The 24,703-nt window shown below is 42.3% G+C and overlaps 1 protein-coding gene and 1 long non-coding RNA gene across 3 annotated transcripts in view; one reads left to right on the forward strand and one right to left on the reverse strand.

The window, feature by feature from the left end:
* Nucleotides 1–24,703, reverse strand: part of aff2 (AF4/FMR2 family, member 2) — a 332,245-nt gene that overhangs the window by 52,502 nt on the left and 255,040 nt on the right. For both annotated transcript variants that reach the window (XM_070551870.1, XM_070551862.1), the window contains exon 10: nucleotides 12,290–12,327. In XM_070551870.1, coding sequence (XP_070407971.1) covers nucleotides 12,290–12,327 — 38 coding nt within the window. The remainder of the gene's footprint in view (nucleotides 1–12,289; nucleotides 12,328–24,703) is intronic.
* On the forward strand, nucleotides 14,727–18,677 carry LOC139070762 (uncharacterized). The gene is made up of 3 exons (XR_011521229.1): nucleotides 14,727–17,242; nucleotides 17,333–17,414; nucleotides 17,873–18,677. It is a non-coding gene; the product is annotated as an uncharacterized lncRNA (long non-coding RNA).

A 24,703-nucleotide genomic window follows, 5' to 3' on the forward strand; every position in this document is an offset into this window, starting at 1 on the left:
CATGGTGAAGTGAAGGCTAAATATTTACCGTGCTTTACTCCTGTGTGGATCTCCTCTGTGACACATCCAGCCAGTGGAGCTGGTTTAGGCCTCCAGTCTATGTGCCCGCGTCGATGTTGCATAAGTAACACAGATAAGACTCACAGAGCAGCCTTTGTGGGCTCCGCGGGCTCCAGCGGGGGATTTGGTGTCTGTCTGCTTATCCGTGTGATGAAATCACAGCCACAGCAGGGGAAATGAAAGCCGTTACAAGCGACTCCACAAAACGATCCTTTGGTGTGATACGTCCAGTGGGCCCCACCACAAGATCCACGCGACGGCAACATTCTTAAAGGCGGCAGCACCTCTGAATAGTTTAGAGCAGCTGGAACCGTCAACGGGGCCGGAGGAAGAAGCGCTGTTATTCATGTTTCATCAGACGACGACAGCCGTGTTCCCTTCAGCCACGCTGCCAGTAAAAGCGCTGGACCGTAACATCGAATACTTTAGAAATCTGGCTGCAGAGAAGCTGTTAACAGTTATTAAAAACTGAATGAATTCCAGCAAATTAGCCAAATGTCAACAGTATTAAATGAGTCACTTAGCACCGTTTTGTGATTAAAAATAAACAAATTGCTGCTCTGTGCTCTTTGTGTGCCGCCATCGAACTTTTCTTCTTCTGCTATTAAACAGTAATTTGTGACGAAATATCAACTTTTATGGGTAAATGTCATTCAGGCAGCCTGGAGAAGGAGCAGGACGGCGTGCTCGGTGAGCGCAAGACACGTCGGATTGATGCTAATTAACAACTGACAGAGCTCCGGGGTGAGCACGAGTGACACACACACACACACACACACGCACGCACGCACGCACGCACGCACGCACACACACACACACACCATGCTGATATTTAGTAAACGTCGCTGCTTTGCTCTGATTTTATTTCCTCGTTACAAATGTTCTCATGAACATTAATTACATGACTGTGAATCTATTGTTCAGTAACTAATTAAAACAGATCCTGTGATGTTGCTCGCATGCAGAGCTAAGATGTGTCATGGTCTTGTTTCATGCTGCATAATGAAGATGATGATGTCAGAGCATCAGCTTCCTGGTGAAAACAAGTCCTTCTACACTTTACCCGAGTTCCTGCTGAAGGACTTAGAACATCACCGCTGTGATGAGGAACTCACCTGCCTTCAAACCCATTCAGTGTCAAAGAAATATGTAAACACACTTAGATCTGCCACCTTGTCATCATTGTATTAGAAGAAAAGAAAAGACCAGCTGATATTAATCAGAAGGTCACCTGCTGACAGGGGGGCTGCTAGAGATGTTGGGCCCCATGAAAAAATAGCAAGTTGGGCCCCCTGGCAGCTCCTCCATCAGGGGCACTGTGGCTCCGCATATATATATATATATATATATATATATATATATATATATATATATACTATATATATATATATATAGTATATACATATACATATATACACTTAATATTAGTGTTTCAGTTTTGCTTAATTGTGTATGTCTTCAAGCATTCTTGATTATTTCAATGTTCAAATGAACTTGTCAAAATAAAGTAATGACCTCTGAATTCATTTACATCTGATTGAGACAAAAAGATTGTTTGTTTATGTCTTAAATTAGAAAAAAATACTGCAAAGTAAAGTACTTATGGTTTTTAAAATTACATTTTTTTAAATTAAAGTTTGAAACTTTTTTGGGCCCCCTGACAGCCTTGGGCCCCTAGACTCGTCCTAACCTTTCCCCCCCTTTACGGCGCCCCTGCCTGCTGAGCAGCTGATTCCACCATGGACCAGGTGTAGCGGCCCACCAGCACCAGGACTGGTCATCCCTGTTCTATAGAGAACTTGATGCTGTGTCTTTATTTCAGTTGCCTGCTAATATTTGGGATTAATATCTTTAACTAGATACCCCTTAGCCAGATTAGACGGTGATGGTTAGATATTTTCACTGCTATTGATTTCCTGTTCTAGTCCTATAATTATAACAAACATTGAATGATGCACAATCCATCCTCCCTGAATGCATTTGTCAGAAAAGTGTGTTCTGGCCCGGTTCTGGCTCCTCCACATGAGCCAAACCGGCAGAATGTAAATAAAAAGAGGACAATCAGGATGGTTGCGGGTTTCTGACATGTTCCGGTTCTTCCGTCTCTAAAGCTGCGTTGATCGGCCGCTACACATAAAAGAGCGGATGGTTCGGAGCCAGGCGAGGCTAAAAATCCAGCAGGGTGACGCTGAACAGGTAAACATAGCTGTTAGAATAAGTGGAGAGAGGGGGGAGAATATGTAAAACAGCGAGAAGACGAGGAGGCCATCTGGGCTCGGCTCATCTGCCTTCAGCTCTCTGCTTCTGAACTCCACCAGGCAACACTTCCTGCCGCACAGCTGGCTTCCCAGCCTCTATCGCCCTCCCCCCTGCCCCTCAGAAGAGTGTGTGCTGCAGCGTGTGAGGGCGCTTGTTTACCTTGCTCTGGAATATTCTCATCTCAGCAGGTAATTAGGGAAATATAGAACTCTCCGGTTGGATCAGACTAAATCATTAATTATGGATTATGAGTTGTGATTAGGAGCTCCAGTCATTCACACAGAAAGAAAAAAACACCGTTATTGGATTTTGGGATGCTTTGCGTGTCTGCCTGTTGGAGGCTGAGTGTGTTTGTTTCTGTGAGAGTGTGTTTGCCTGCGGCGGGACTGTGGGGAAGGCTATAATAGGTTTCCATTCCTACAAATGTGGTGTGATGCTCCCTGGCAGTGGCAGGAGTGCTGCTGTCTGACGTTTGAACTCCTGTCACACCGGAGTGCACACAGCTGACTGACACAGACGCTGCATGACTCATCTTTTCTGTTTGTAAGCCGCCGACACGTGCGGTATTGATCATGAACGTGAACCCGCTCGTCTCTGACGAAGACTGGAGCCCTGAAGGTGTCTGATGTCAAAGAGCGTCGCTTTCACCGAGCCAGACAAACTGACTTTATTTTATTTTACTCCTCGGTAAAGTTTAGGGGGGGGAAGGAATGCTTCAGGAAGAAAATGAACCTTTAAAAGCACAGCCAATTAAAACAGGCAGCATTTTGTTGTAGAAATGGAGCGAAGGAACACCTTCTGGATCTCTGGGTGACTGTGGTTACTGTTGGGACACGGAGAGAAACTTTAGAGACAATCTGTAATCAAAAAGATCCAGACACAACAAAAATCCTGGTCATCACACACTGCAGGGTGTACTTAAGATCATCCAGTCAGGAAGCTATTCTTCTCTGGTTGTTCCCTTGTGATTATCTCTGGGAGAGCAAACAAACGGTTGTGTTAACGCCTACGAAACGAAGGTGATTCAACCTAGCATGCACCTAGCATGCACCTAGCATGCACCTAGCATGCACCTAGCATGCAAGCTTTGATGTCTGGAGAGATGGACTAGGACCACTCAGCCTAAAACTCTTAAAGTCTGGAACTTCTCACCAATGCAAGGAGAATTTTAGACGAGTGGTGAAACAATGTCTACAACCACAAAAGGTACAAAATGGCTTCTGTTCAAGTATGGAAAACAATATGGTATAAAATAGCAGAGCCAGAGAAACTGGGACACAAACTGCATTTTCGTTGTTGTTGAGAACATTCCTTCCAGTTTTTTAGTTTTACATAGCGTTGTTTCAGCTCTAAGAACAATTAGCAGGGATGTATCAGATCAGGGTCCAGCTCATAGTTTTCACTGATCTGTATCCGAGCAGCAGGGCGGCTCTGTTGTAGATGTCTGCAGTGCTACAGTGAGTCTTTATGGGTCAGGAGCTCAACCCTGCATTGATTTTAATACCTATGATAGTTTTGTGTGCAGAACGAGGATTGGAGTGAGGGTCACTTTAAGTAAGTAAGTAAGTAAAAGTTTATTTATAGAGCGCCTTTCTCAGATATAAATCACAAAGCGCTGTACAACATGATAAAGATCAGGGCAAATACCTCTAACCAATAAAAACATCAGAAAAACAATAGCAGTGATAAACGTAGAAAATAAAATCATGAGTATAAACAAAGTGAAGGTGTGAACCCGAACAAAGCCATCATTCTGAAACATGTAGGGAGGGAACGCCTGGATGAAAAGGTGAGTTTTTAGATGGTTTTTAAAGACCTCTACAGTGTTAGAGAGACGGAGATTTGAAGGTAGACTGTTCCAAAGTCTGGGTGCAATAGTCTGAAAGGCCCCGCCCCCTTTGGTTTTCAGTCTGGTTCGAGGAACAGCCAGGAGGTTTTCAGATGTGGATCTGAGGTTCCGAGAGGTGGCGTGTGGGGATAAAAGCTCAGATAGGTAGCTTGGAGCCTGGTTGTTAAGAGCTCTATAGGTCAGGACTAAAACTTTAAACTGTATTCTATATTCTACCGGGAGCCAGTGGAGGGACTGTAAACCTGGAGTGATGTGAGCTCGTCTGCTGGATTTGGTTAGGAGTCTGGCTGCTGCATTTTGGATGACCTGAAGGCGTGAGAGGGAGGTTTTGCTGAGACCAGTAAAAAGAGCGTTACAGTAGTCTAAGCGTGATGACACAAAGGCATGGATGATTTTTTCCAGATCTGCAGTAGAAACCAGTTTACGGACTTTTGAAATGTTTCTCAGTTGACAGAAACAAGAGCAGGAGATGGTTTTGACGTGTGAGTCTAAACTTAAAGCTGGATCAAAAATAACTCCTAGGTTTCTAATGTTGGCCTTGGCTGATGGGCAAAAAGAGGCAATTTCTTGCTCGATTTTTGGCTGAAGTTCCGGGGGTGCAGCGATCAGGGTCTCTGTCTTGTTAGCACTGAGGACAAGAAAGTTGCTGGACAGCCAGTTACTGATCTGGGTCAGGCAGAGTACAAGGGTGGCCAGCCTGTCCAACTGGTGTGGCATAAAGGACATATAGAGCTGAATATCATCAGCGTAGATGTGGTAGGAGATGTCTGGGAAAGACTGGATGATGCCAGCTAGGGGAAGAATATAGAATGTGAATAGTAGAGGCCCTAGAACTGAACCTTGTGGGACCCCGCATGTTAGAGAGGCAGTGTCTGAAGAGAAGGTTTCTGACTTCACTGTGAATGTTCTGTTGGTGAGATAAGAAGAGAGCCAGTCTAGAGCAGAACCTGAAATCCCAGCCAGGGCCTTTAACCTGTTTAGTAGAACGTTGTGGTCTACAGTGTCAAAAGCTGCACTGAGGTCTAGCAGGACCATGACAGAGCATTTCCCAGCATCAGCAGCCATCAGGAGGTCATTATGCAGATGTTTGAACTTAAACAGGTCGGACCTGACCAAAAAACCTCTAACTGCAACGTCCTTAACAGTTAGAATAAAAAGACAAATCCGCTTTTCCCTGTTCACGTGTGTGTGTGTGTGTGTGTGTGTGTGTGTGTGTGTGTGTGTGTGTGTGTGTGTGTGTGTGTGTGTGTGAGTGGCAGCAGGATAACGAATGGTATGTTGTTGAGCCTGTCAGAGCAGGGATTTAGAAAAAAAAAGATGTGTGTATGAAAGTGTGGTGTGAGAACTGCGGGTTGAACCGTGTGTGTTGTCTTCCACGGGGGGATGCAGCCAGTGGATCGCTCGCAGCATCTCCAGTCCCAGAGTCCCTGCAGTCTGTGTGTGCACCGCTCAGTAGATTGGGCTGCTGACTGAATGGGCTCATTAGCGGTAGCAGAGTAACACATGGCCTGGGGCGCACACACACACACACACACACACACACACACACACACACACACACACACACACACACAGCACACTTGCTTTCACTCCCTAACCCCAACACCCCCCCCACACACACACACACACACACACACACACACACACACACAGCACACTTGCTTTCACTCCCTAACCCCAACACCCCCACTCACACACACACACACACACACACACACACACACACACACACACACACACACACACACACACACACACACACACACAGCACACTTGCTTTCACTCCCTAACCCCAACACCCCCCCCCCCCACACACACACACACACACACACACACACACACAGCACACTTGCTTTCACTCCCTAACCCCAACACCCCCACTCACACACACACACACACACACACACACAGCACACTTGCTTTCACTCCCTAACCCCAACACCCCCCCCCCACACACACACACACACACACACACACAGCACACTTGCTTTCACTCCCTAACCCCAACACCCCCCCCCCCCACACACACACACACACACACACACACACACACAGCACACTTGCTTTCACTCCCTAACCCCAACACCCCCCCCCCACACACACACACACACACACACACACACACACACAGCACACTTGCTTTCACTCCCTAACCCCAACACCCCCCCCCCCCCACACACACACAGCACACTTGCTTTCACTCCCTAACCCCAACACCCCCACTCACACACACACACACACACACACACACACACACACACACACACACACACACACACACACACACACACACAGCACACTTGCTTTCACTCCCTAACCCCAACACCCCCCCCCCCCCCCCCCCCCACACACACACACACACACACACACACACACACACACACACACACACACACACACACACACACACACACACACACACACACAAGCCTCGTTTATGAAAGAGAATCTTTACACGTTCGTGCACTAAAGACGCTTTACTCTGAAAACTAATCTGGTGGGATGATGACCTCGTGCAGAACCTTTTCGTGTGTTGGGGACGACTCAGAAGGTGATGTGCTGAAAACATTAACATGATCAGGAGAAGCCCACTCAGCGCTGAATGTTTAACAGAAACGTTTCTAATGAACTAAAACGGGTTTATCGCCACCAGAAAAGCTGCTACTGATGACGCTACCGTCTAATGCCATCTGGATTCACATGTACATTTCATAGGACACAATTACACCAGCAGTAGTTAGATTACATTCAAGGGAAAGCCCAGATTTTTGAGAGTAGGTTTCTGCAGAAAGGCCGTGAACAGTAGAAAACTGTTTTTAACCTAATTTTGGAGAAACAATTATTCATTCAGACGGGATTGACACGCTAACGGCTAGTCAAAATGATGCCACAACCATAATGTATATTTGTTGTCGATATTAAACTTGTCTAATCTTTTAAAATGCTGCAGTGGTTCATGTAAATCTTCACCCTGCTGGAGGTTTTCATTAAATAATGTTCACAATGTCATTATAAACGAGGCCTGTTTGCTAGCGGCCATTGCTATGTTTATGTTTATGTTTATGTATTTAGCAGACGCTTTTGTCCAAAGTGACTTACAAGTGATAATCGGCATGTTGCCCTTGAGGCTAACAACAACAATAACAACAACTTGACATCAATCATGGAGAGTAGGGAACAAAGGAGTGGACGGTAGAGGGGGGGGCAGATAAAACTATATTAGTCCAATTAACTGATGTAAATTATTCCTTTGCTTTGCCATTTTGTTTTGGATTGAAACTTAATGTGTGCCATATGGAAAAATATTTAACTGCTTATCTTTAAAGTGACAGTGTGTATTTTCCCTGGTGACATGGGGCAGTAGATACCTAAATCATTGCAAGAAAGCATTATTTTTGTGTTCAAGTAAGACCTTACCAACAAACAGTGTTGGGAACGTTCGTTTAGAAACAAACTAGTTCAAAGTTCAGTTCATACATTTTAAAATGAACTCGTTTGTTTCTTAGTTCATAATTAAACATTTTTTAACCAAGTTCACTGTAGTTCTTTTTTCTCCCATCCATCCATCCATCCGTCCGTCCGTCCGTCCGTCTATCTATCTATCTATCCATCTATCCATCTATCCATCTATCCATCTATCCATCTATCCATCTATCCATCTATCCATCTATCCATCCATCCATCCATCCATCCATCCATCCATCCATCCATCCATCCATCCATCCATCCATCCATCCATCCATCTATATCTATAGCTGCAGTTTTTATCCTACAGTATATTCTCAACAACATGAGGAAAACATTATTTTAATGGTAATTATTAAACAACCTTAGGAAGCAGTTGAAGTAGCAAATTCAAAGTGCAATATTAAAAGTGCAAAACATAAAAAAATGTAAAATCTTTCAGTTAAGTCCCATTTCAATTTTTCTGAATGAACTTTGACTCCTGCACACAGCGTAGACGTAGAAGAGTAGATGCCGCAGCAACCGCTACTGCCTACGTTTGGCCGCATTTATGTGTTCTACTTTTTATAAACTCTATGGTCAACAGGATGTTTTAGCTAGGCTTTAGCTCCAGAAAAGCTTCGTGGAGATCTAGAGCTAGAACGGCGAAAGAACGCGTTCATAAACCTGTTTACGCATGCCAGGACGAACGCACTCAATTTTACGTTTGTCAGGCAAAATACGAACGAGTTCAGTTCACCTTCACGAAAAAAATGTACTAATTCACGAACGATCGTTCAATGAACGCGTTCGGGCACAACACTGCCAACAGATGGCCATTAGGGTCACAAATCCTTGGGAGCACGACCTCCGGCACAATAACATCAGATTCCTTTCATCACTTGCAATAAGCGAAGAGGTAAATGTGTAAAAAAACGATGTTTAGTAATGCTGAAAGTTTTGTAACCATTTGCAACAAATCAGTAAATGCAGTCTGTTCTCACGGGCTTCCGTAGAAGGAAACATGACATCCAATATGCTCCCATGTATTTTACACCTGATTTTTATGGGTATATGTTATGAAACCACCAATATTTTCCAACAACTGGGTATCTTTTAATTCATTTACAACATTTCAATGGATGTTTCCAGAGATTAATGGTAAAAACTTTACTTTAAAACTCAACCTTACTTTACTCATAATTTTAATATATTTGTAAGTCGTTCTCTGAATAAAAAGCTGCAGGGCACCCGTTTGAGGACTTAGTAGTCAGCTGGAAGAAAAATTGGCAGAAAAAAAGCTACAGTTGGAGTCTTATTTCCCAATATTTGGACATCTTGCCTCCGACTGGCTAACAGCAACGCAACTCTACCACTGACTCTGTTTGCTTTACAACGCTGATGTTGTATCTCCACAAATAACACAAACCTGGAGGAGTTCTGCCATGTGGTGGGGTTGCTAATGCTAACAGTTAGTTTCTACTAGCCGAGACGTTCTCTGCTGTTTCCTGGATGATGAACCAAAAACAGCCTTCCCCGCTGTGAGTCAGGATGGGTGAGTCAATGACTGTTAAGTGACAGCGTGACGTAGATCTGTCAGGATTTTCTGAATCGAGCGTTTTTCCGTCTGTTTTCTATCAGAAGCTAAAGCAGAAGAGAGGTGTAGGAGACTATTTTCAGCCTGAAAAACTCTGAATGATCAATCATTTAAAAAAATAATAATCTACCTGATATCATCAGCTTTCATCCAGTCAGATCTGGTTCTGTTTTTCCAAACAGATATTAAACGTTTATATCCTTTCTACAAACCCCCACTGGATTATCCTCATGAATTACAAACCCTCTGAGCAGTAAAACTCCTATGAACATAATAATTTATGAACCAAGGACATTGTCTCTCAGCTCAGCCTGTAATTATGCTAGAGTAAACTCAGTCTGGGAGAGAGAAAAAAACAATTTCTGAGCAAAAATCACCAGGAAATAAAGATGTGTTGTCATGGTTGCAAAGTGCACGGCTCGCTCACATTTTTTTGTCTTGTCAGAGGAAGAAAACAGAAAAAGGACTGGTGGAGTATTTAGCTGATATCATTTCACACATTCATCATCGATCACCTCCATGCAGAACCTGCCAGGGGTGGACAGAACTACCTGAGCTGAAAACATGACTAAACCACTCCCGTCATGTTCCTTCAACATCAAAGCAAAAGAACACTGAATATGAATAAGTCAAAATGCCACGCTGTACTTTCATTAAAGGAAGCATGCCAGAGGAAAGTGAAACGTGATCGGGCTGAAGGTAAGAGCTCCAGAGCTGCTGATGGTGTCCGCACTCAGGGTCCAGTTAATCAAAGCCCCCACACCCTCAGACGCCTCCATAGTTAGTGTCTTTTCACCGGAACACTGCAGGAGCTCCGTCCTGCTTCAGTTTCCACCTTAATTCAGGATGTGACTCAACCTTCTGCTCCTACTGTGGCGTCACTGACCAAAGACCAAGTTCACTTGTTTTTTCAATACATTTGCAGTGGTCTCGTGCATAAATAAATGCCCCGTGAGTCAATCTCTGTGGAATGTTTCAGGAAGTTGAAGTTAGCCAAAGCAGAGGAGAGCAGAGAACTGGAGGATTTGGAGCCTCACTTCCTGATAATTGGACATCTCGCCTCAGATTGGCTAACAGCAACGCAGCTCTACCACTGAGTTTGCGTCACAGTATTGGTGTTTACCTCCACAAATAACACAAGTAGGCATGTTCCAGTCACGTTTTAATATTAAGAATATATGTAAAATAACTTTCATTTATAATTTAAATGAATAAGAAACATGTTAATAATAAGAATAAATGTAAAAGTTGTCATATTTTAAATTGTTTACGTCTGTTTTCAGTAACAGGGCTGCTGTGTTTGTAAAAGTAGGAAGAGACAGCAGATGATACCGCGACTGAAGCAGACTGCAGAACCCGATGTCCAGTGAGATAAATATTCTGCTAGCTTGGCATTTTTGCTGTCTGTAGACTATTTCTTAGTGTCTTAATGTGTAGTTCGGTGTCGGCTGACGTAGCTGACTTGCTGCAGCAAACTGAGCAGGGTCCGCCTTTTTAAGGTGGCGCGCATCAGTGTGGAATGCAGCACTATCTTTTTCGCCTCATGAAATGCCCAGTTTGCACACATTACACATGTTTATTACACTTGCTGTTCATTTAAAATACATCCAAATTATAGATATTTTCTCTCTCTTGAGGTGACAAGTATGCTCTGTGTTAGCTAACTGCTACATGTTATGGTGCGTGAATTCCTGGACTACCTTAAATCGTTGGAATTATGGGGTTGTTGTGCACATTTGTTCTGTGCAATCCATAAAATTCCACTGGTTCTGGAGAGTGACATCGCCCCCTGCTGGACGCATACGGAGCCTAAGCCTCCTCTCTTTCCGGTCAGCTCACGGGTCCCCGGATGAACGAAAATGAATGCAGGTCAACGGGGCTTGAAGCTCTATTTTCTAACCTGCTTCGCCTTACTCCCTGGATCACACATATGTTGTACTGCAATTTAAATGAAAAGTAATGATGGGTGTATCAACCACGCTAGTTACGTACTTTGAGATTTATCAGCTTGTAAAATTTCATAATTACCATGACTACATCGGTACGTCGCATATGTGACATCACCACATAATCTCCTCTCTCCTAACATAGCTGCGACGTACCACATGACCAGATTTATGGTGGCTCTTTCCTCCTGTGGGAAGTTTTCTGACTTTACAGCCCTTTTCCCCTCAGTTTTCTCCGTGTCTGGTTCGATGACGTCACTTTTGTGAAGCGCATTTGTAGTCGTGGACTTATTTTCACACAAAAACTAAAAAAGCGTTTCCCCTGTGCGAAAACAAGGGCATTCTTGGTACCAAAATGCGTCTTTAAAATTCACGGACATCATATGTGAAAACCATGGCACAAAACAAGCTGAATGAGAAAATAGCGTTTTTAGCCCCGTAGAACTGCGTTCATTTTTTCGTTCTTCTGGGGACCCAAGGTGCGGAAGTAGATGGGCGTGACTTAGGCTCCCTATACGGATGGAGAGGGAGGCGCTCTGAGGATGGCTACAGTGTTAGTCGAAACTTGTGAGCTAAAAAAGGTAAAAACAAATCAATACTCTGTTTAGAAAAAAACCAAACAATGGAGCTTTGCTGAAAAATCGGAGCATCAAGCCTGAAAGAGCTCTGCTGTGTGGTGGAGTTGCTAATGCTAATGGTTAGCTTGTAGTAGCCAAGACGTGCTCTGCTCTCTCCTGGATGCTAAATCTACAGCAGCCTTCTCTGAAACAAGCACATATCGGTGAGTCCAAAAATGCTACAGTGACATCATGATGTGCTAATATCACTGGCTTTTCTAATTTGTGTGTTTCACTGTCTGTTTTCTATCTAATGCAGGAAATAGGGGTAGAAGACCATTTCCACATTCAGCCTGCATGTGAAACTGGAGAGTGAGCGATCATATTTCAAAAAGAAAAAGTAAAAAATAAAGTTTTTTCACAGAACTTGGTCTTTGAGGATGCTTTCAGAAACCAGCAACACAAAAGAAGCTCAGAGTTTCATGCAGTGTGTTTAAACTCTTCAGCAGAATAATGAACTGGGAGGATGTGGTACAGAACCAAACAGATCAATAATACACAACTTGTGGTTTCTTACCTGTGGGCCGTGCCTCTGGCTTTGCTCTTGTCCGACACCTGTCACCACAAACACAACAGAGGGTCACAGTTAAAACTTCACCAACAACCAGCGTGCTCCAACTGACCTGCTAGTAATCAAGTCATCAGTAATAAGTGATCGTTGAGATAGAAACGTCACCAGTTTCATACAGTTTCACCGCTCCGCAGCGTTCTGCTGACCAAAACCCTAGGTTTCCTAAGGGGCGCTCTTTACCTGCTTTACGGCTGTTAGCTGTAATGTACGGCTGTTAGCTGTAATGCTAGTGGTTAGCAATATCAGTTCATAGATCACCAACAAAAAGCACAAGAAGAAGAAAAAGATGGAGCTTTATTTTTCTGGTGGCATCATGGTGGAGCCTGGAAGTAAAAGTTAAGCCTAATTTAGACTTCTGCGTGTGGACAGACACGCAACGCTATTACACGTTGACTCAAGAGCTCTCCGTCTGGCATGACAGAGAAATGCCCCAAATTTTAACTATCCATTAAAACAGATGGAGACCGCAAGCTTGTGATTGGTCCTGTCCTGGTTGTCCCTGAAAGCTAGACGTCTATTTCATTGGTTATTTCTTTTTAAATGTATTTATTCTGATTTTCCTTCTCACTTGAAAATTTTGCTAGTGTCCTTTAACTCTTTGTATTATACCCGTAGAACAGATCAGGTTTTATTTGCTATTATTGTAGTATGGAGTCTAATCAGACTTGTTAATGTATGGAATTAAGTCTGAATTATGTCTCTCATTATGTGAAATCAATTCTAGGCTCCCCAAGTTGTATCAGTGTGTGTGTGTGTGTCCCTACAGCCTTGTCTCTTATCACCCCTGAAGTCGTACATTGCTAGTTGCCTTCACCGAGCTGTTTCGGTCTCACGGTTCTGTGGTAACCTTTTTGACCTCCAGAGAAGTGGAGGAGGCAAGGATTGTGTCTTATTAGTCCAGGTGCATGAGCTAATAAACAGACCATGTACTTGTAAAATCGATAAGATCGCTAAAACAAGCAGTAGAAATTAGATTTCACCTCCCCGAGGTCCGGATGGAACGAAGGAGGGGCAATGTTGGGCTAATGTCAACAGCATGCAGAGAAGAAGAAACAAGTGAACGGATGAAGACTGGGAGAAGAAAAGGTGACATCATGACTAGGGTTGTCACGGTAACCGGTATAGCGGTAAACCCCGGTAAAAAAGTTGACAATAAAAATAACCGTCCAGTTTTTAAAAAACTATATTATCTCGGTGGGTTTACCGTGGCCGCGGTTTCGGCGCGATGACCCTTACCAGCCACCGTCGCTTCAGCTGAAGTTCCCGCGGCGCGCACACGCACTTTTTAGTTTGCAACGGCACCAAAACTTTGAAGCTGAAATAATGGCCGAAGGAGGAGACGGCAGCGCCCAGGACATCCATCAGCCCTCAAAGAAGACTAAATCGGAAGTATGGGCATATTTTAGATTTCTGAAAAATGCTGAGGGACAGTTAATAGAAGACGGCTATCCCGTTTGCAGAACGTGCAGGAAACAAGTGTCTGCAGAAGGCAGCAACACTTCCAATCTAATGGCACATCTGCGTGACCATCACCCACGTCTCTACAGCCAGTGCAAGGTAGGTTAACATTAGCATTTTAGCTGAAATGCATGACGTGAGGACTTTTGGTTGAGGGAGAATGCAACGAGTCACTATATACTGCAGCCGCAGCGTCCTCTGCCAGCATTCAAACCGTGTCACGGACACCCTGTTGCTGGATGAAGCATCTTATTTGTTGTTGATGAAGAGAAATATACAATTAGTTCCTTGTCATTGATTTGTTTACTTATTCAATGCCATTTATACTTGAACATTTGGATTTGATTACATAGTGTAGTAGTTATTTTAGTCAGTTGTTTAAAGTGGCTATTTATTTTAAATACATATTTTTTAAGGTTGACTTGTACAGCGCTCAAGTCAAGTGTGGACTGGAGTTTTAGATTTTCATTTTGATAATGAAGAAAACAAGTATATGAGAAAACAAGTGGTGTTTCTTTGATTTGTTTACATATTGTTTATGTTTTGAATGTTTGGATTTGTATCATTTAAACCTGCACTGACTACTGTAACATGTTCCAGAAAAAGAAGATATTTGTTCCTTTACTTGTGAAAAGTTGCACTTTTGCTAAGGCTTTGTGTTATTTTAGGTTTAATAAACACTGTTAAACCTTTTCAGAACTATTTCAGTTTGTGTAGAACAGGACTATCAATGCTTTCTGAACATGTGCAACACCGTTTAAAAATACCGCGATAATACCGAAAACCGTGATAATTTTGGTCACAATAACCGTGAGGTTACATTTTCATACCGTGACAACCCTAATCATGACATCCAAGACTCATGGTCGTTTCGGGGCCGTTGGAGAAGTAACAAGAAGAAGAGGAACACGTGACCAGGAAGTCTGAAGCAGCAAACAAAGAAATGACTGTGAGGGAGGGGGGACAGAGTAAATAAAAAGGAGCTACTGGGTCTGGAGGAAGGGCCTTTGAAGGGAAGAGTTTCTGAGGTAGAGAGATGGAAAGAAGGAAGCTTTGGCTTTGAGCTTTTTGTCTGTGATAATCTGACCTAGTGTCATTTTTGGAGAGCTTATTCAGCTCAACTTTGCTATAACTCGGTTTATTGGCAATGCGTTGTTTCACCTTTGAACCCGCTGTGTCGGGGTTTTGTTTGGATTATTATTCTTTTTTCATCTGTGTGAAAGAAAACCTAGTTCCTCGGATTCGAGGAACAAAAAAAGGATTTACGAGTGGGGTCTCCTCCTGTCGGTAACCGAGCAAAGGTGAGAAGCTGGTTGTAAATGCCATCCCAAGGTGTTATTGATATAAGTCGTTTCCTCCATCCTAGGCTACAGGTGAAGCCAGTTGTCTCCTCAGCATAAAAGGAACAGCTGGTAAGGGTCTTCACCTGAAGTGTACATAAGCTTCATGGACTGGGGGGGTGTGTAGGTGTGTTTGAGCCTCCTTTGTGTCTGCTTAAACGAATGTTGGTCAGAATTAGAAGCCCTGGGTAATTTGGTGATTGCTAATCAACTCTCTACAAAGTAAGGGTGTTTGTTGGTAACTGACGCCACGCTCACTACACCGATTACAAGCCAAACCCTGAGATTTGAACAAGATCTAGAAGAGTGGAGCTAGCCCGGTAAATTGGCTTGTAACAATTATTATTAAAGCTCCTCTGGATTAGAATACGTTACCTGCAGACTTGAGATCGATTTCGTCATTTAGACTATTTCGCAGCTCTGTTTGCAACCATGTGAGATCGACTTGTAATAGTTTTTCTACGGTTTGATTTAGTATTGGTATAGCTGCACTGTTGGTTTACATCACCCTACTTCTGTTTTGAATGTTGACTGTCAGCTGTACATTATTTGGCACAGCAATGCCCACATGTTTGGGTTTTATTGCAGTTTTTTTTTATTTGAGGTAAGTCAAGTTTCTTTTCTTTATGGTCTCTGCCATCTAATTTCTTATTTTGTATATATTGTAGGACCTGCCCAAAAAGGAGATGTTACACCTCAAGCAGTTTATCCTCCTGAAAAATATGTTAATAAATAAATAAATAAATTTCTAAAGGCTTGCCCATGAGAAATGTCACCAACTCTGGCTATGTCCACAAATGCTCGAGCACACTCTGTTGGTTAATGCTCATTGGTGGTCAGTTCAAACTGGCTCTACAGGACTACAGGAGCTTAGCAAAAAATGTATGTATTGCCTTTAAAGGAGACATAACATGAAAAACCCACTTTTTTATCCATTAACACAGTGTGTTTCACATTTTAAGTGTCTAAGTGAGCAAAAAGGCTTATATTATTCACTGGAGTTGCTATTTAGATATTTAATAATTAAGTTTTGGGCATATTTGTCCACCCGTTCAGTTTTTACATTATCCATTACGTCAGTAATTAATTTAGTCAGGATAACTACCAAATATGGTAATGGCCCTCGGCTAAACACAGAGCCAATCCGCCATTTTTTCTTCTCGCTAAGATTTTTTGTAGTCCTATTGGAAAAATGCAGAATGTCTGGTTATTTTAGCCACACACAGCTCAAAACTGTTCCTCTTTTTAAGGAAGGGTGGTGTGGCAGTATTTAAACCCAGGAGCTGATGACACTACTGCTAAAAAAAACACAGAAGAAAAAGTAGTGTGTTTGTGTTTGTGTGTGTGTGTGTGTGTGCGCGCGCGCGCGCGTGGTTCGTTCGTTCCTGTCTCCAGGCTAGTAAGTACTGAGGGCTTCATCTATCTAAAAGGAGTCATTTGCATCTGAATGTGGCAGCACCGGGACACAGCAGCAGAGCGGTAAGCTTCATATCACTCTAAAATGTCGACAAACTTTACTTTAGATTTACGGGCATTAGCAGCACTAAAGCGTTAGCATCCGGCTTACTATCGCTAGCACAGTATGCTAGTAAAGTTAGCACCCAGATCAATGTGGATTTGGCTGATTTTCGTGGAATAAAACGTGATTTCTGATCAACGCCTTCTTTTACACCAGATGATAACCTCCCACTGATTGTAGCAGCAGAGAGCCTGTGTGTTATTCTACGTGAGTGTGATGTAATCTTAGCATCCAGTAAATAAAGTCCCATATCAGCTAAAATGCAGCGTGACAAAGTCATTAAAGTGCGTCAACACAGTGGATTTAATAGAGTTTTAAAGAACAATCTCTGAGTGGAGTGAGGTTAGTTTTTTGTCTCACTGCAGATATAAAAACTAACTTTATCAGTCAGACGCAGCAAAGCTCACCGTCTGTATGAGCGTGAGCGTCGGAAAGCTGATAAAATCGGCTGTAAAACAAAAGTAAAAATGCTCCTTTGCTTTTTTGAGTCAACATCCAGAAGGCTGGAGCCGTGTTTCACTGACAGGCTGTCAGACTAAAGCCCTGATGAGCTCAGCTGGGACAAACTGGTCTGATGTTTAGGTAAGTGAAGATCTGCTTCTCCCAGATGCTAGTAAAAAATAATTTAGCCAGCTTGCTAATGTTACTTTTCTTCTCCTCTAATGAACACAGAACGTTCAGATGTTGGAGCTTCACGTCACCTACTGAGGAAGGAGACCCACCAGTAAAGAGACGGTAGCTGGACCAGACCAAAGTGAGTGATGACACACCTCAGCCACCCTCATCATTAAGAACACCTCACCCCCTGAATCACTCCGTCTGATGACAGCAGAGTGATTTATTTGACGTTTTACTTGTTTAATCTGTTTAGAAATTATTGAATTACATTATTTTCTGTAATCGACCATCTGATCTGGATGTGTGCAGAATAACTTTCCCCAAGTTCAGCAGCAGCTGGCCTACAAAAACAGCTGCAGCATGTAGTAAGTCTGTCTGCGCTGCTCTCTAATGAGCTTCCTTTCATAAGGAATCATTTGTATAATTTTAGTGTCACTATTTTATTACATTTGTAGGAAAATATGAAGTCACTGCAGCAAAGTGAACTTGTGAACAAACACAAACGTGACTATAAACATGAAAGCTAAAGAAACAACTTTCCTAAAGCTGCTTGTAAACAAAATATGTCATTAAAGTTATCGTCTATCATTGCAGAATATGGCGATGACATCATGGAACTGGTCTTTGGAAAAGTTTTCCCTGAACCAACTCCGTTTCTAGATGAGGTAGAGAAGATCTGCATCTCACCAACCCTCTGGTCTCAGAGACAACGGAGGTCTCCCACTGTTATCCAGGACCAGTTTGAAGCCCACATACTGCCCCTCCCTCATCATCAGGAAACATCAATCCGTATCCTGAGGACAACAGAAGACGGCAGGAGGACAGGAACTCTGAGACCTAGACACCACCAGCACCGAGACACAAAGCACCTGTGTGCACAACGCCTGTTTAACTACTAAAGCCTGTTTATTATATTGTTCTACTTATTTGCTGTGAGGTTAATACTTAGAAAATTTGTATATTAATGTAAACAATTAAAAAAATAACTGATTGTATGTTTTCTTTTAGATGTAATGGTCCAAACTCAGCCTTGTAGACATTTATTGCATCCTGTAGGTAAATACACATAACAGGCTCAGGTCCAGGATGACCCAGCATGCTCTTCTTCCATTCTGGCTGTTAGGGATTGTATCAATAACTCAATGCCTACTGATGTTTCCACCTAATGGTATTTATTTAGAATGCAGGTAAGATTTAACTATATTTGTTAGCAAAGCAGACTGATCCTGGGAATTTCACTGCAGCACTGATGTCCACCTCTCTGTACACATTAGAGAGAATTACCACTTTACAGCTAAACACATATTTAATAAAGATATAGGCTACGCATTGCAGACAATAAAAACAAAGTTGTAAGCATTAGAATTATAATGATCACATTAAAGAACATTTGGAGGAATGTTCTTTATTTTTGACTCGAATCTCAAATCTTTAAATTAAAATGTAACTGCTTTTTATCCATTTTCAGCCATTAAGACACCCAATATAAAATAAGACTACTTATAAAATTATTTATAATTATATGTATGTATATATATATAGATAGAGATCTTAAAATGTATTCTTTTAATGGTGTTTTAATGAGCTGTATCATTTTTTAAAACATTTTTTATAGAAATAAATAAGCAAGCAGCATTCCTTGTGTGTGTGTGTGCGCGCGCGCGCGCGCACGTGCCTGCTAGCTGGTCCCTCCGTCGGCCGTGACGGGTGTGTGTGAGTGACTACAGACAAATGCATGAGAGAGTTAGCAGCCTTGAAACAGCTTGATGAACTACTCTCCCCACATGTTTTAAAAATGCTAATATGCTATGCTAAATCTGCTATGCTAAATAATGATTTCTCTATAGAACTACAAAGTCCGACTGGGGGAGGAGAGTACAGGTCTGCACTATGGAGGGGGGCGGAGTTTACAGCTCCTCCTCCAGTTTAAAGAGACAGTACCCAAAAACGGCTCGTTCTCAAGACTCTCCTCAGAACAGGGGTAGATGAGGGTCTGTAGAGCAACAATAATGAGGAAATCAGACCAAAGAACTGCAGTTCCACTGTATTTAGACCCCAACTGAAGGATTTAGATGTAAAAAGGAATAACTTAGAAGCATGTTATGTCTCCTTTAATAGTATAAGTTTTACGGATTTCTAATAAATCACACTTAAAAAGTAAAATAAAAAGTATAGAACAAAATGATCAGCTGTTTATTCCAGGTTCTTGTTTGGTACTCTTATTGTGCGGACATTGTAAAAATAGTCATAGAACAGCCCTGCAGACCCCTTCAGCAGCCTAAAGTAAAAACGTGGAGTGTTGCAGAAATGCTTATGTTCTTTAAGAAAATATTTCCAGAAGTGATTTTTAATTCTTTGATGTAAATTAAATAAATTAGGGATGTCCTGTTCCCATACTGCTATCAGCCCAAAAACACTGTATCGGATTACACCGGACAGATACACTCCGTTAAGGTTCACAGTTTTGCCACCAATGGTTAAAAAACTGTCTTTTTTTTTCAAACTTACTGCTATTGGCTCTTGTTCTTCACCTGAGTATATCAGTGGAGCAAGCCTTTCATAAATTCCGCACTACGAAATAGGTAAAAGTACGTGTGATTTCTGCTGATATCGTATCAAATTGATATTGGTATCGATCAATATTGAAGACTGCAATATCGGTATCGTATCAGAAGTGAAAAAGTTGTATCGGGACATCCCTAAAAGCCATTATTCTTTAATGTAAAACTAACTCATGTTGTAACTGATGATGAATTAATGAGAAATGAAACCGTTCTAAATGTTTTTAAAATGTTCTGATTTTCTCCTCGTTCTTCTTTTTGCCTCTTTTACCTCCTGTTGTTCAAACTGAAGAGCAGGGTAATTCTGTCAGTCGCTGAACCCCCCCCCCCAACATCAGTTACAACAAAACGTAGATTTAATTCCTCCAAATGTCAGCCAGGATTTTCTGTTACTCATCAGTTAAAATGAATTATTCAAACAAAAAAAGGACGTTCCCCGTCTCCGTCTTGCTTCCTGCCCTCTCTAGGAATACAGTGATTAACTGAGCCAGTGAAGTTTCAGGTGGATCGATGCAGAGCTGCGGGCTAGAACAACAAACCTCCTCAGATCTTTGGCTTTTGGAGGCTTGCAGGGCTTTTGCTGAAAATCTATGTGTGAATACATTTAGCCAGCTGGTGGCTTTGCTGGGATTTAAATAAAGAGCAACCCTGCTGGCCTTTCCGGGCACGACCTCTGCTGTTAGACAACAGCTGGACGTGTTGTTCCTGATGAACCAGGAAGCTTTAGCACCGACTTTAACCTCACAGCTTTAGGAGACACGCCTGAGTTTATGTTTCAAATCCGTTTCTCTCAGTTTCATCGGGGGGGGGGGGGGGGGGCTTCACAGTCGGCTTTCCCAGCAGCCGGATCAGGAATTCTCTGGTTGTTTTTAAGGTTTTGCATAAGAAACTCAGAGAAAGATGTTTAACACCTGAACAGTCAGGTTTAACGTCTTCTCTCCTGATGCAACTCTTGCGCGGACACTGACAAAAACAGCACCTACCCGAGGAAACTTCTTGTTGTAAACGTGATCAGACAACTGAAGACCTGATATCTTCCTGCAGATCGTGTTTGTGACTGAATAAACTGTCCTCTTACACCTCCTCGGGCCCTGTGAAGACCAACCCTAACCAATCAGGGTGAGGCTGAATCGTGACAAATTCAGAAGAGCTTGTGCTGCTGAGCTGAGAGGCACACTTGATGTGGATTCCAGATATGTGTAACTTTATTGTTCCTAGGAGAATTTAACAAGATATACACCCATAAGAACATTCATACTGCATAAACATTTCAAAAATCAGAACGGTTCATTCTAGATAAGAATCATTTAACCTTTGACCTTATAGATATTATGGAAATTAACTGCGTTATAGAAGATGAAAATAACGTCGAAGTTACTTTGCTAAGTAGCTAATTATTTTACATTGTGGTAACTGAGTTACTAACTCCAAGACGATTTGGAGAAAGTAATTTGTAACTATAACTAATTACTATTTTTACATAAGATGCCCAACACTAGTGGTGCAGTTGCTAATGCTAACGGTTAGCTTCTACCTGTCAAGAGCTCTGCTGTCTCCTGGACGCTAAACCAACAACAGCCTTCCCCGTCGTGAGTCAAGATGGGTGAGTCCATGAATGCCAAGTGACAGTGTGACGTAGATCTGTCAGGATTTTCTGAACAGAGTGTTTTCCCGTCTGTTTTACATCAGAAGCTGCTGCAGGAGATCGGTGTTGGAGACTGTTTTCATGTTCAGCCTGCATGAAAAACTCAGAGTGACCGATCATTTTCAATAATGAGTGATCCTGCTCTTCAATCATCAATTACAGTGGCTGTAGAGATCCATCGAACCTGTTGTTTATTACATATAAATTACTGAAATTTCATGATTTAAAAGACTGGAAAATCATACACACCACGTATAAAGCCAATGCAGGTACTCTGCCAGCAAACATTCAGGGGATATTTGAAACGAGAACTAGTGCTGAAAGAAACTGATGTGTTTACAAAACCCAGATTTAGAACTAAAATTAAGGAGTGGAATATATCTGTAAATGGTGTTAAATTATGAAATAACCTTAAAAGGGAAATTTAAACAACTATGTCATTTAATATATTCAAAAAATGTACCTGAGTGTACAAAATAATTATGAAAACATAAATTAAATCAATGATCATGATCGCTCTGGAATTAAGAACAGGAAAAAGTTTAAAATGAATCTCTGTGTGTCTGACTAATGGAAAAGGGGGCAGAAATTATAAGATGTTTTTCTTCATTCTGCTCCTTTTCATTCAAATTAGATTTTTTGTTATGTATTTCTTATTGTTTATATGTTTTATTTGTTTTTATTTTGAATGAAATTAAAAAGAGAAAAAAATGATCAAGTCAGCCTACTCTATCCTCTCAAAACCAGAGAAAACACTGAGATTATCAAACCAAACGCCGCACTCTCCATCACTACGCTTTCAAACTGTGTCCATGAAAACCACAAGCAGGAGGAGACGCAGGCAGCGAGGGACGACAATGTTGGAATTCAACGAAACCACCAAAACCAGACGTAACCGGTTCTACGTTTAGACAAGATGAGAGTAAATTATTCATTGGAGTTAATTATCCTGTGGCACACTCTGAACCAAAGCCTGACTGGAAACCAGTGTAAACTGGGTTCCCCTCCTACTGTCAGCACCTGTAATGTGTGTGAGGATCACCTGCCAGTTTCCTGAGAAAAACCCTTAAAGCAGCAGGAAACACACACCTCCTGTGACATGCTGAGCGTTTCGTGTCCTGTAACAGTACACACACTGTCTGTGCTTCTGGGAGGCTCAACCGCGTCCACCTTCAGGGTCGGACATGTTTACCAGCTGCAGCCGTACTTTCATGCACAGACAGATCCTTTCAGCCTGACTTTGCTCCGACCGAGGAGATCTGTCATCACGAGCTAGCGGAGAACTGCAGCCAGATAGAGACAAAGGACGGTCCTGCAGTGGAAATTGGGTTGTTGTTTCCTGTCATCAGACACCTCTCCTCCTCTGCAGCTTCCCTTCTCTCCTCCATCTCTCCCTCCTTTCAGATCCCTCATCTTCTCAGCCAAAAACATATTCATCATTCTCCTCTGCTGCCCTCACAGCGTTGTGCCACAGCATACTAATGATGGTGTGTGTGTGTGTGTGTGTGTGTGTGTGGAGTACATGCCAGCCTGTGTTGGACTATATGAACGTGTTTTACTTCAGGCTGGGAAGGCTTGATAATACACCGTGCACTCATTTGCTATAAGCCTGTTAGCGGCATGCACAGATAAACGCCACTGCGTTCCTCTCATCCGCGCTCCTCCGCCATCATCTCTCTAAGCCTCCTTGTTTTATTTCACTCTTTCATCCTGTTTATCTTTGCATCCCGTCTGCGTTGTTCTCAGTCTCTTATTGTCTTCTTGTCTCCGTCTTTGTCCAGCTTAGTTTTCTACGCACTTTATTTCCTGTTTACTTGAATTCTCCTTTAAGTTGCTCTTCTGGCTGGGCTAACAGGTAACATGGAACTGCATAAAGATCTAAAATCATATTTTATGTCCCCCCCCCCCAAAAAAAACAAAGGAAAACTGAAAACACATGATTTGCTCAGCGACGAATGATTTTCATTCTCTGAAACATTTGGACAACATTTTAAAACATTTCATTTAAAGAATTTACAAGTAAAGATGGTGTTTCTTTAAACACAAATCTATTATCTGATTCTTTCTCAAGCCTCAGAATGATGTGTGGTATTTATTTTTAAAAAGCAAGAATTGAAGAGAGGAGCTGTAAATATATTTGGGCTTTGCAGTCCTACGTTCACATCAGGAGAAGATCACTAAAATAGAGAAATGGAGCTGAAGAAGTTGAGTCAGCGTAGTTTGACATCACTTATTGCATGAACCTGTACTTTTAGATAGATGAAAGCATTTGAAATGGTAAATTATGGTATGTCAGTTCAAAAATGTTAATATTTATTTTTCTAGAGTTACTGTAAAAGTGACACGTTATTTTACAGAATAGGAGTGTCAATATTTGTGGTGAGAAACCGTCCTCTATCTGACAGGTGACCAGGATGCAGGTGTACCACAATTCAATTCAGTTCAGTTCAATTCGATTAAATTCAATTCAGTTCAATTCAATTCAGTTCAATTCAGTTCAATTCAATTCAGTTCAATTCAATTCGATTAAATTCTATTCAAAGATCCTTTATTAATCCCAGAGGGAAATTAGAGTTTCAGTACACACAATTCTGAGATCAGACATACATACATACATAGACACATGACAAGAAATGGTGCCTGTGGACATTCGCAACCCCGAGTCGTGCTACCTTAATAGAGATCAGAGGGTTTATATGAGGATTGGGTCAGGTGGAGGAAAAAAGGCACTTCAGAGTTACCCTCCACCGGGAGGGCAGCTTTGCTATGCAAACAACACCTCAGACAGAAATGCAACAGACCTCAGACATTACACAACATAAGTGTCCACTAGGTGGGGCGGTAGGGTTGGGGACTCTCCACACGTCAGTGCATGCAGCCACGATAAGCAGCGCACGTCACCTCAGCCTGGACAGGGGAAGGAGGTCGTTGAGGTTTGGAGGGCACAGTGACTCCTGGAATGATTCGGCGGCCCTCACAGCCCAGGCTGGGATAGGAAGACAGAGTTGCCACGGCAACGGCAGCATTCCACATTTCTTCTGAGGGGGGAGTATTCGTTGCAGCCTCATGGGCTCAAGGGCACCAGATTCAGATTAGAAACTGTTTTGGGGTCAGACAGAGATAATTTCCTCTCTGTCTTAAAGTTCTGTTGATCCTCAACCTCTAAAAATCCCAATAATTGCGTAAATTAATCTATCCCAATGCGTGCTGATTCGTCCA

Source organism: Nothobranchius furzeri, chromosome 1, assembly GCF_043380555.1.
Source record: "Nothobranchius furzeri strain GRZ-AD chromosome 1, NfurGRZ-RIMD1, whole genome shotgun sequence".
Taxonomy (NCBI): domain Eukaryota; kingdom Metazoa; phylum Chordata; class Actinopteri; order Cyprinodontiformes; family Nothobranchiidae; genus Nothobranchius; species Nothobranchius furzeri.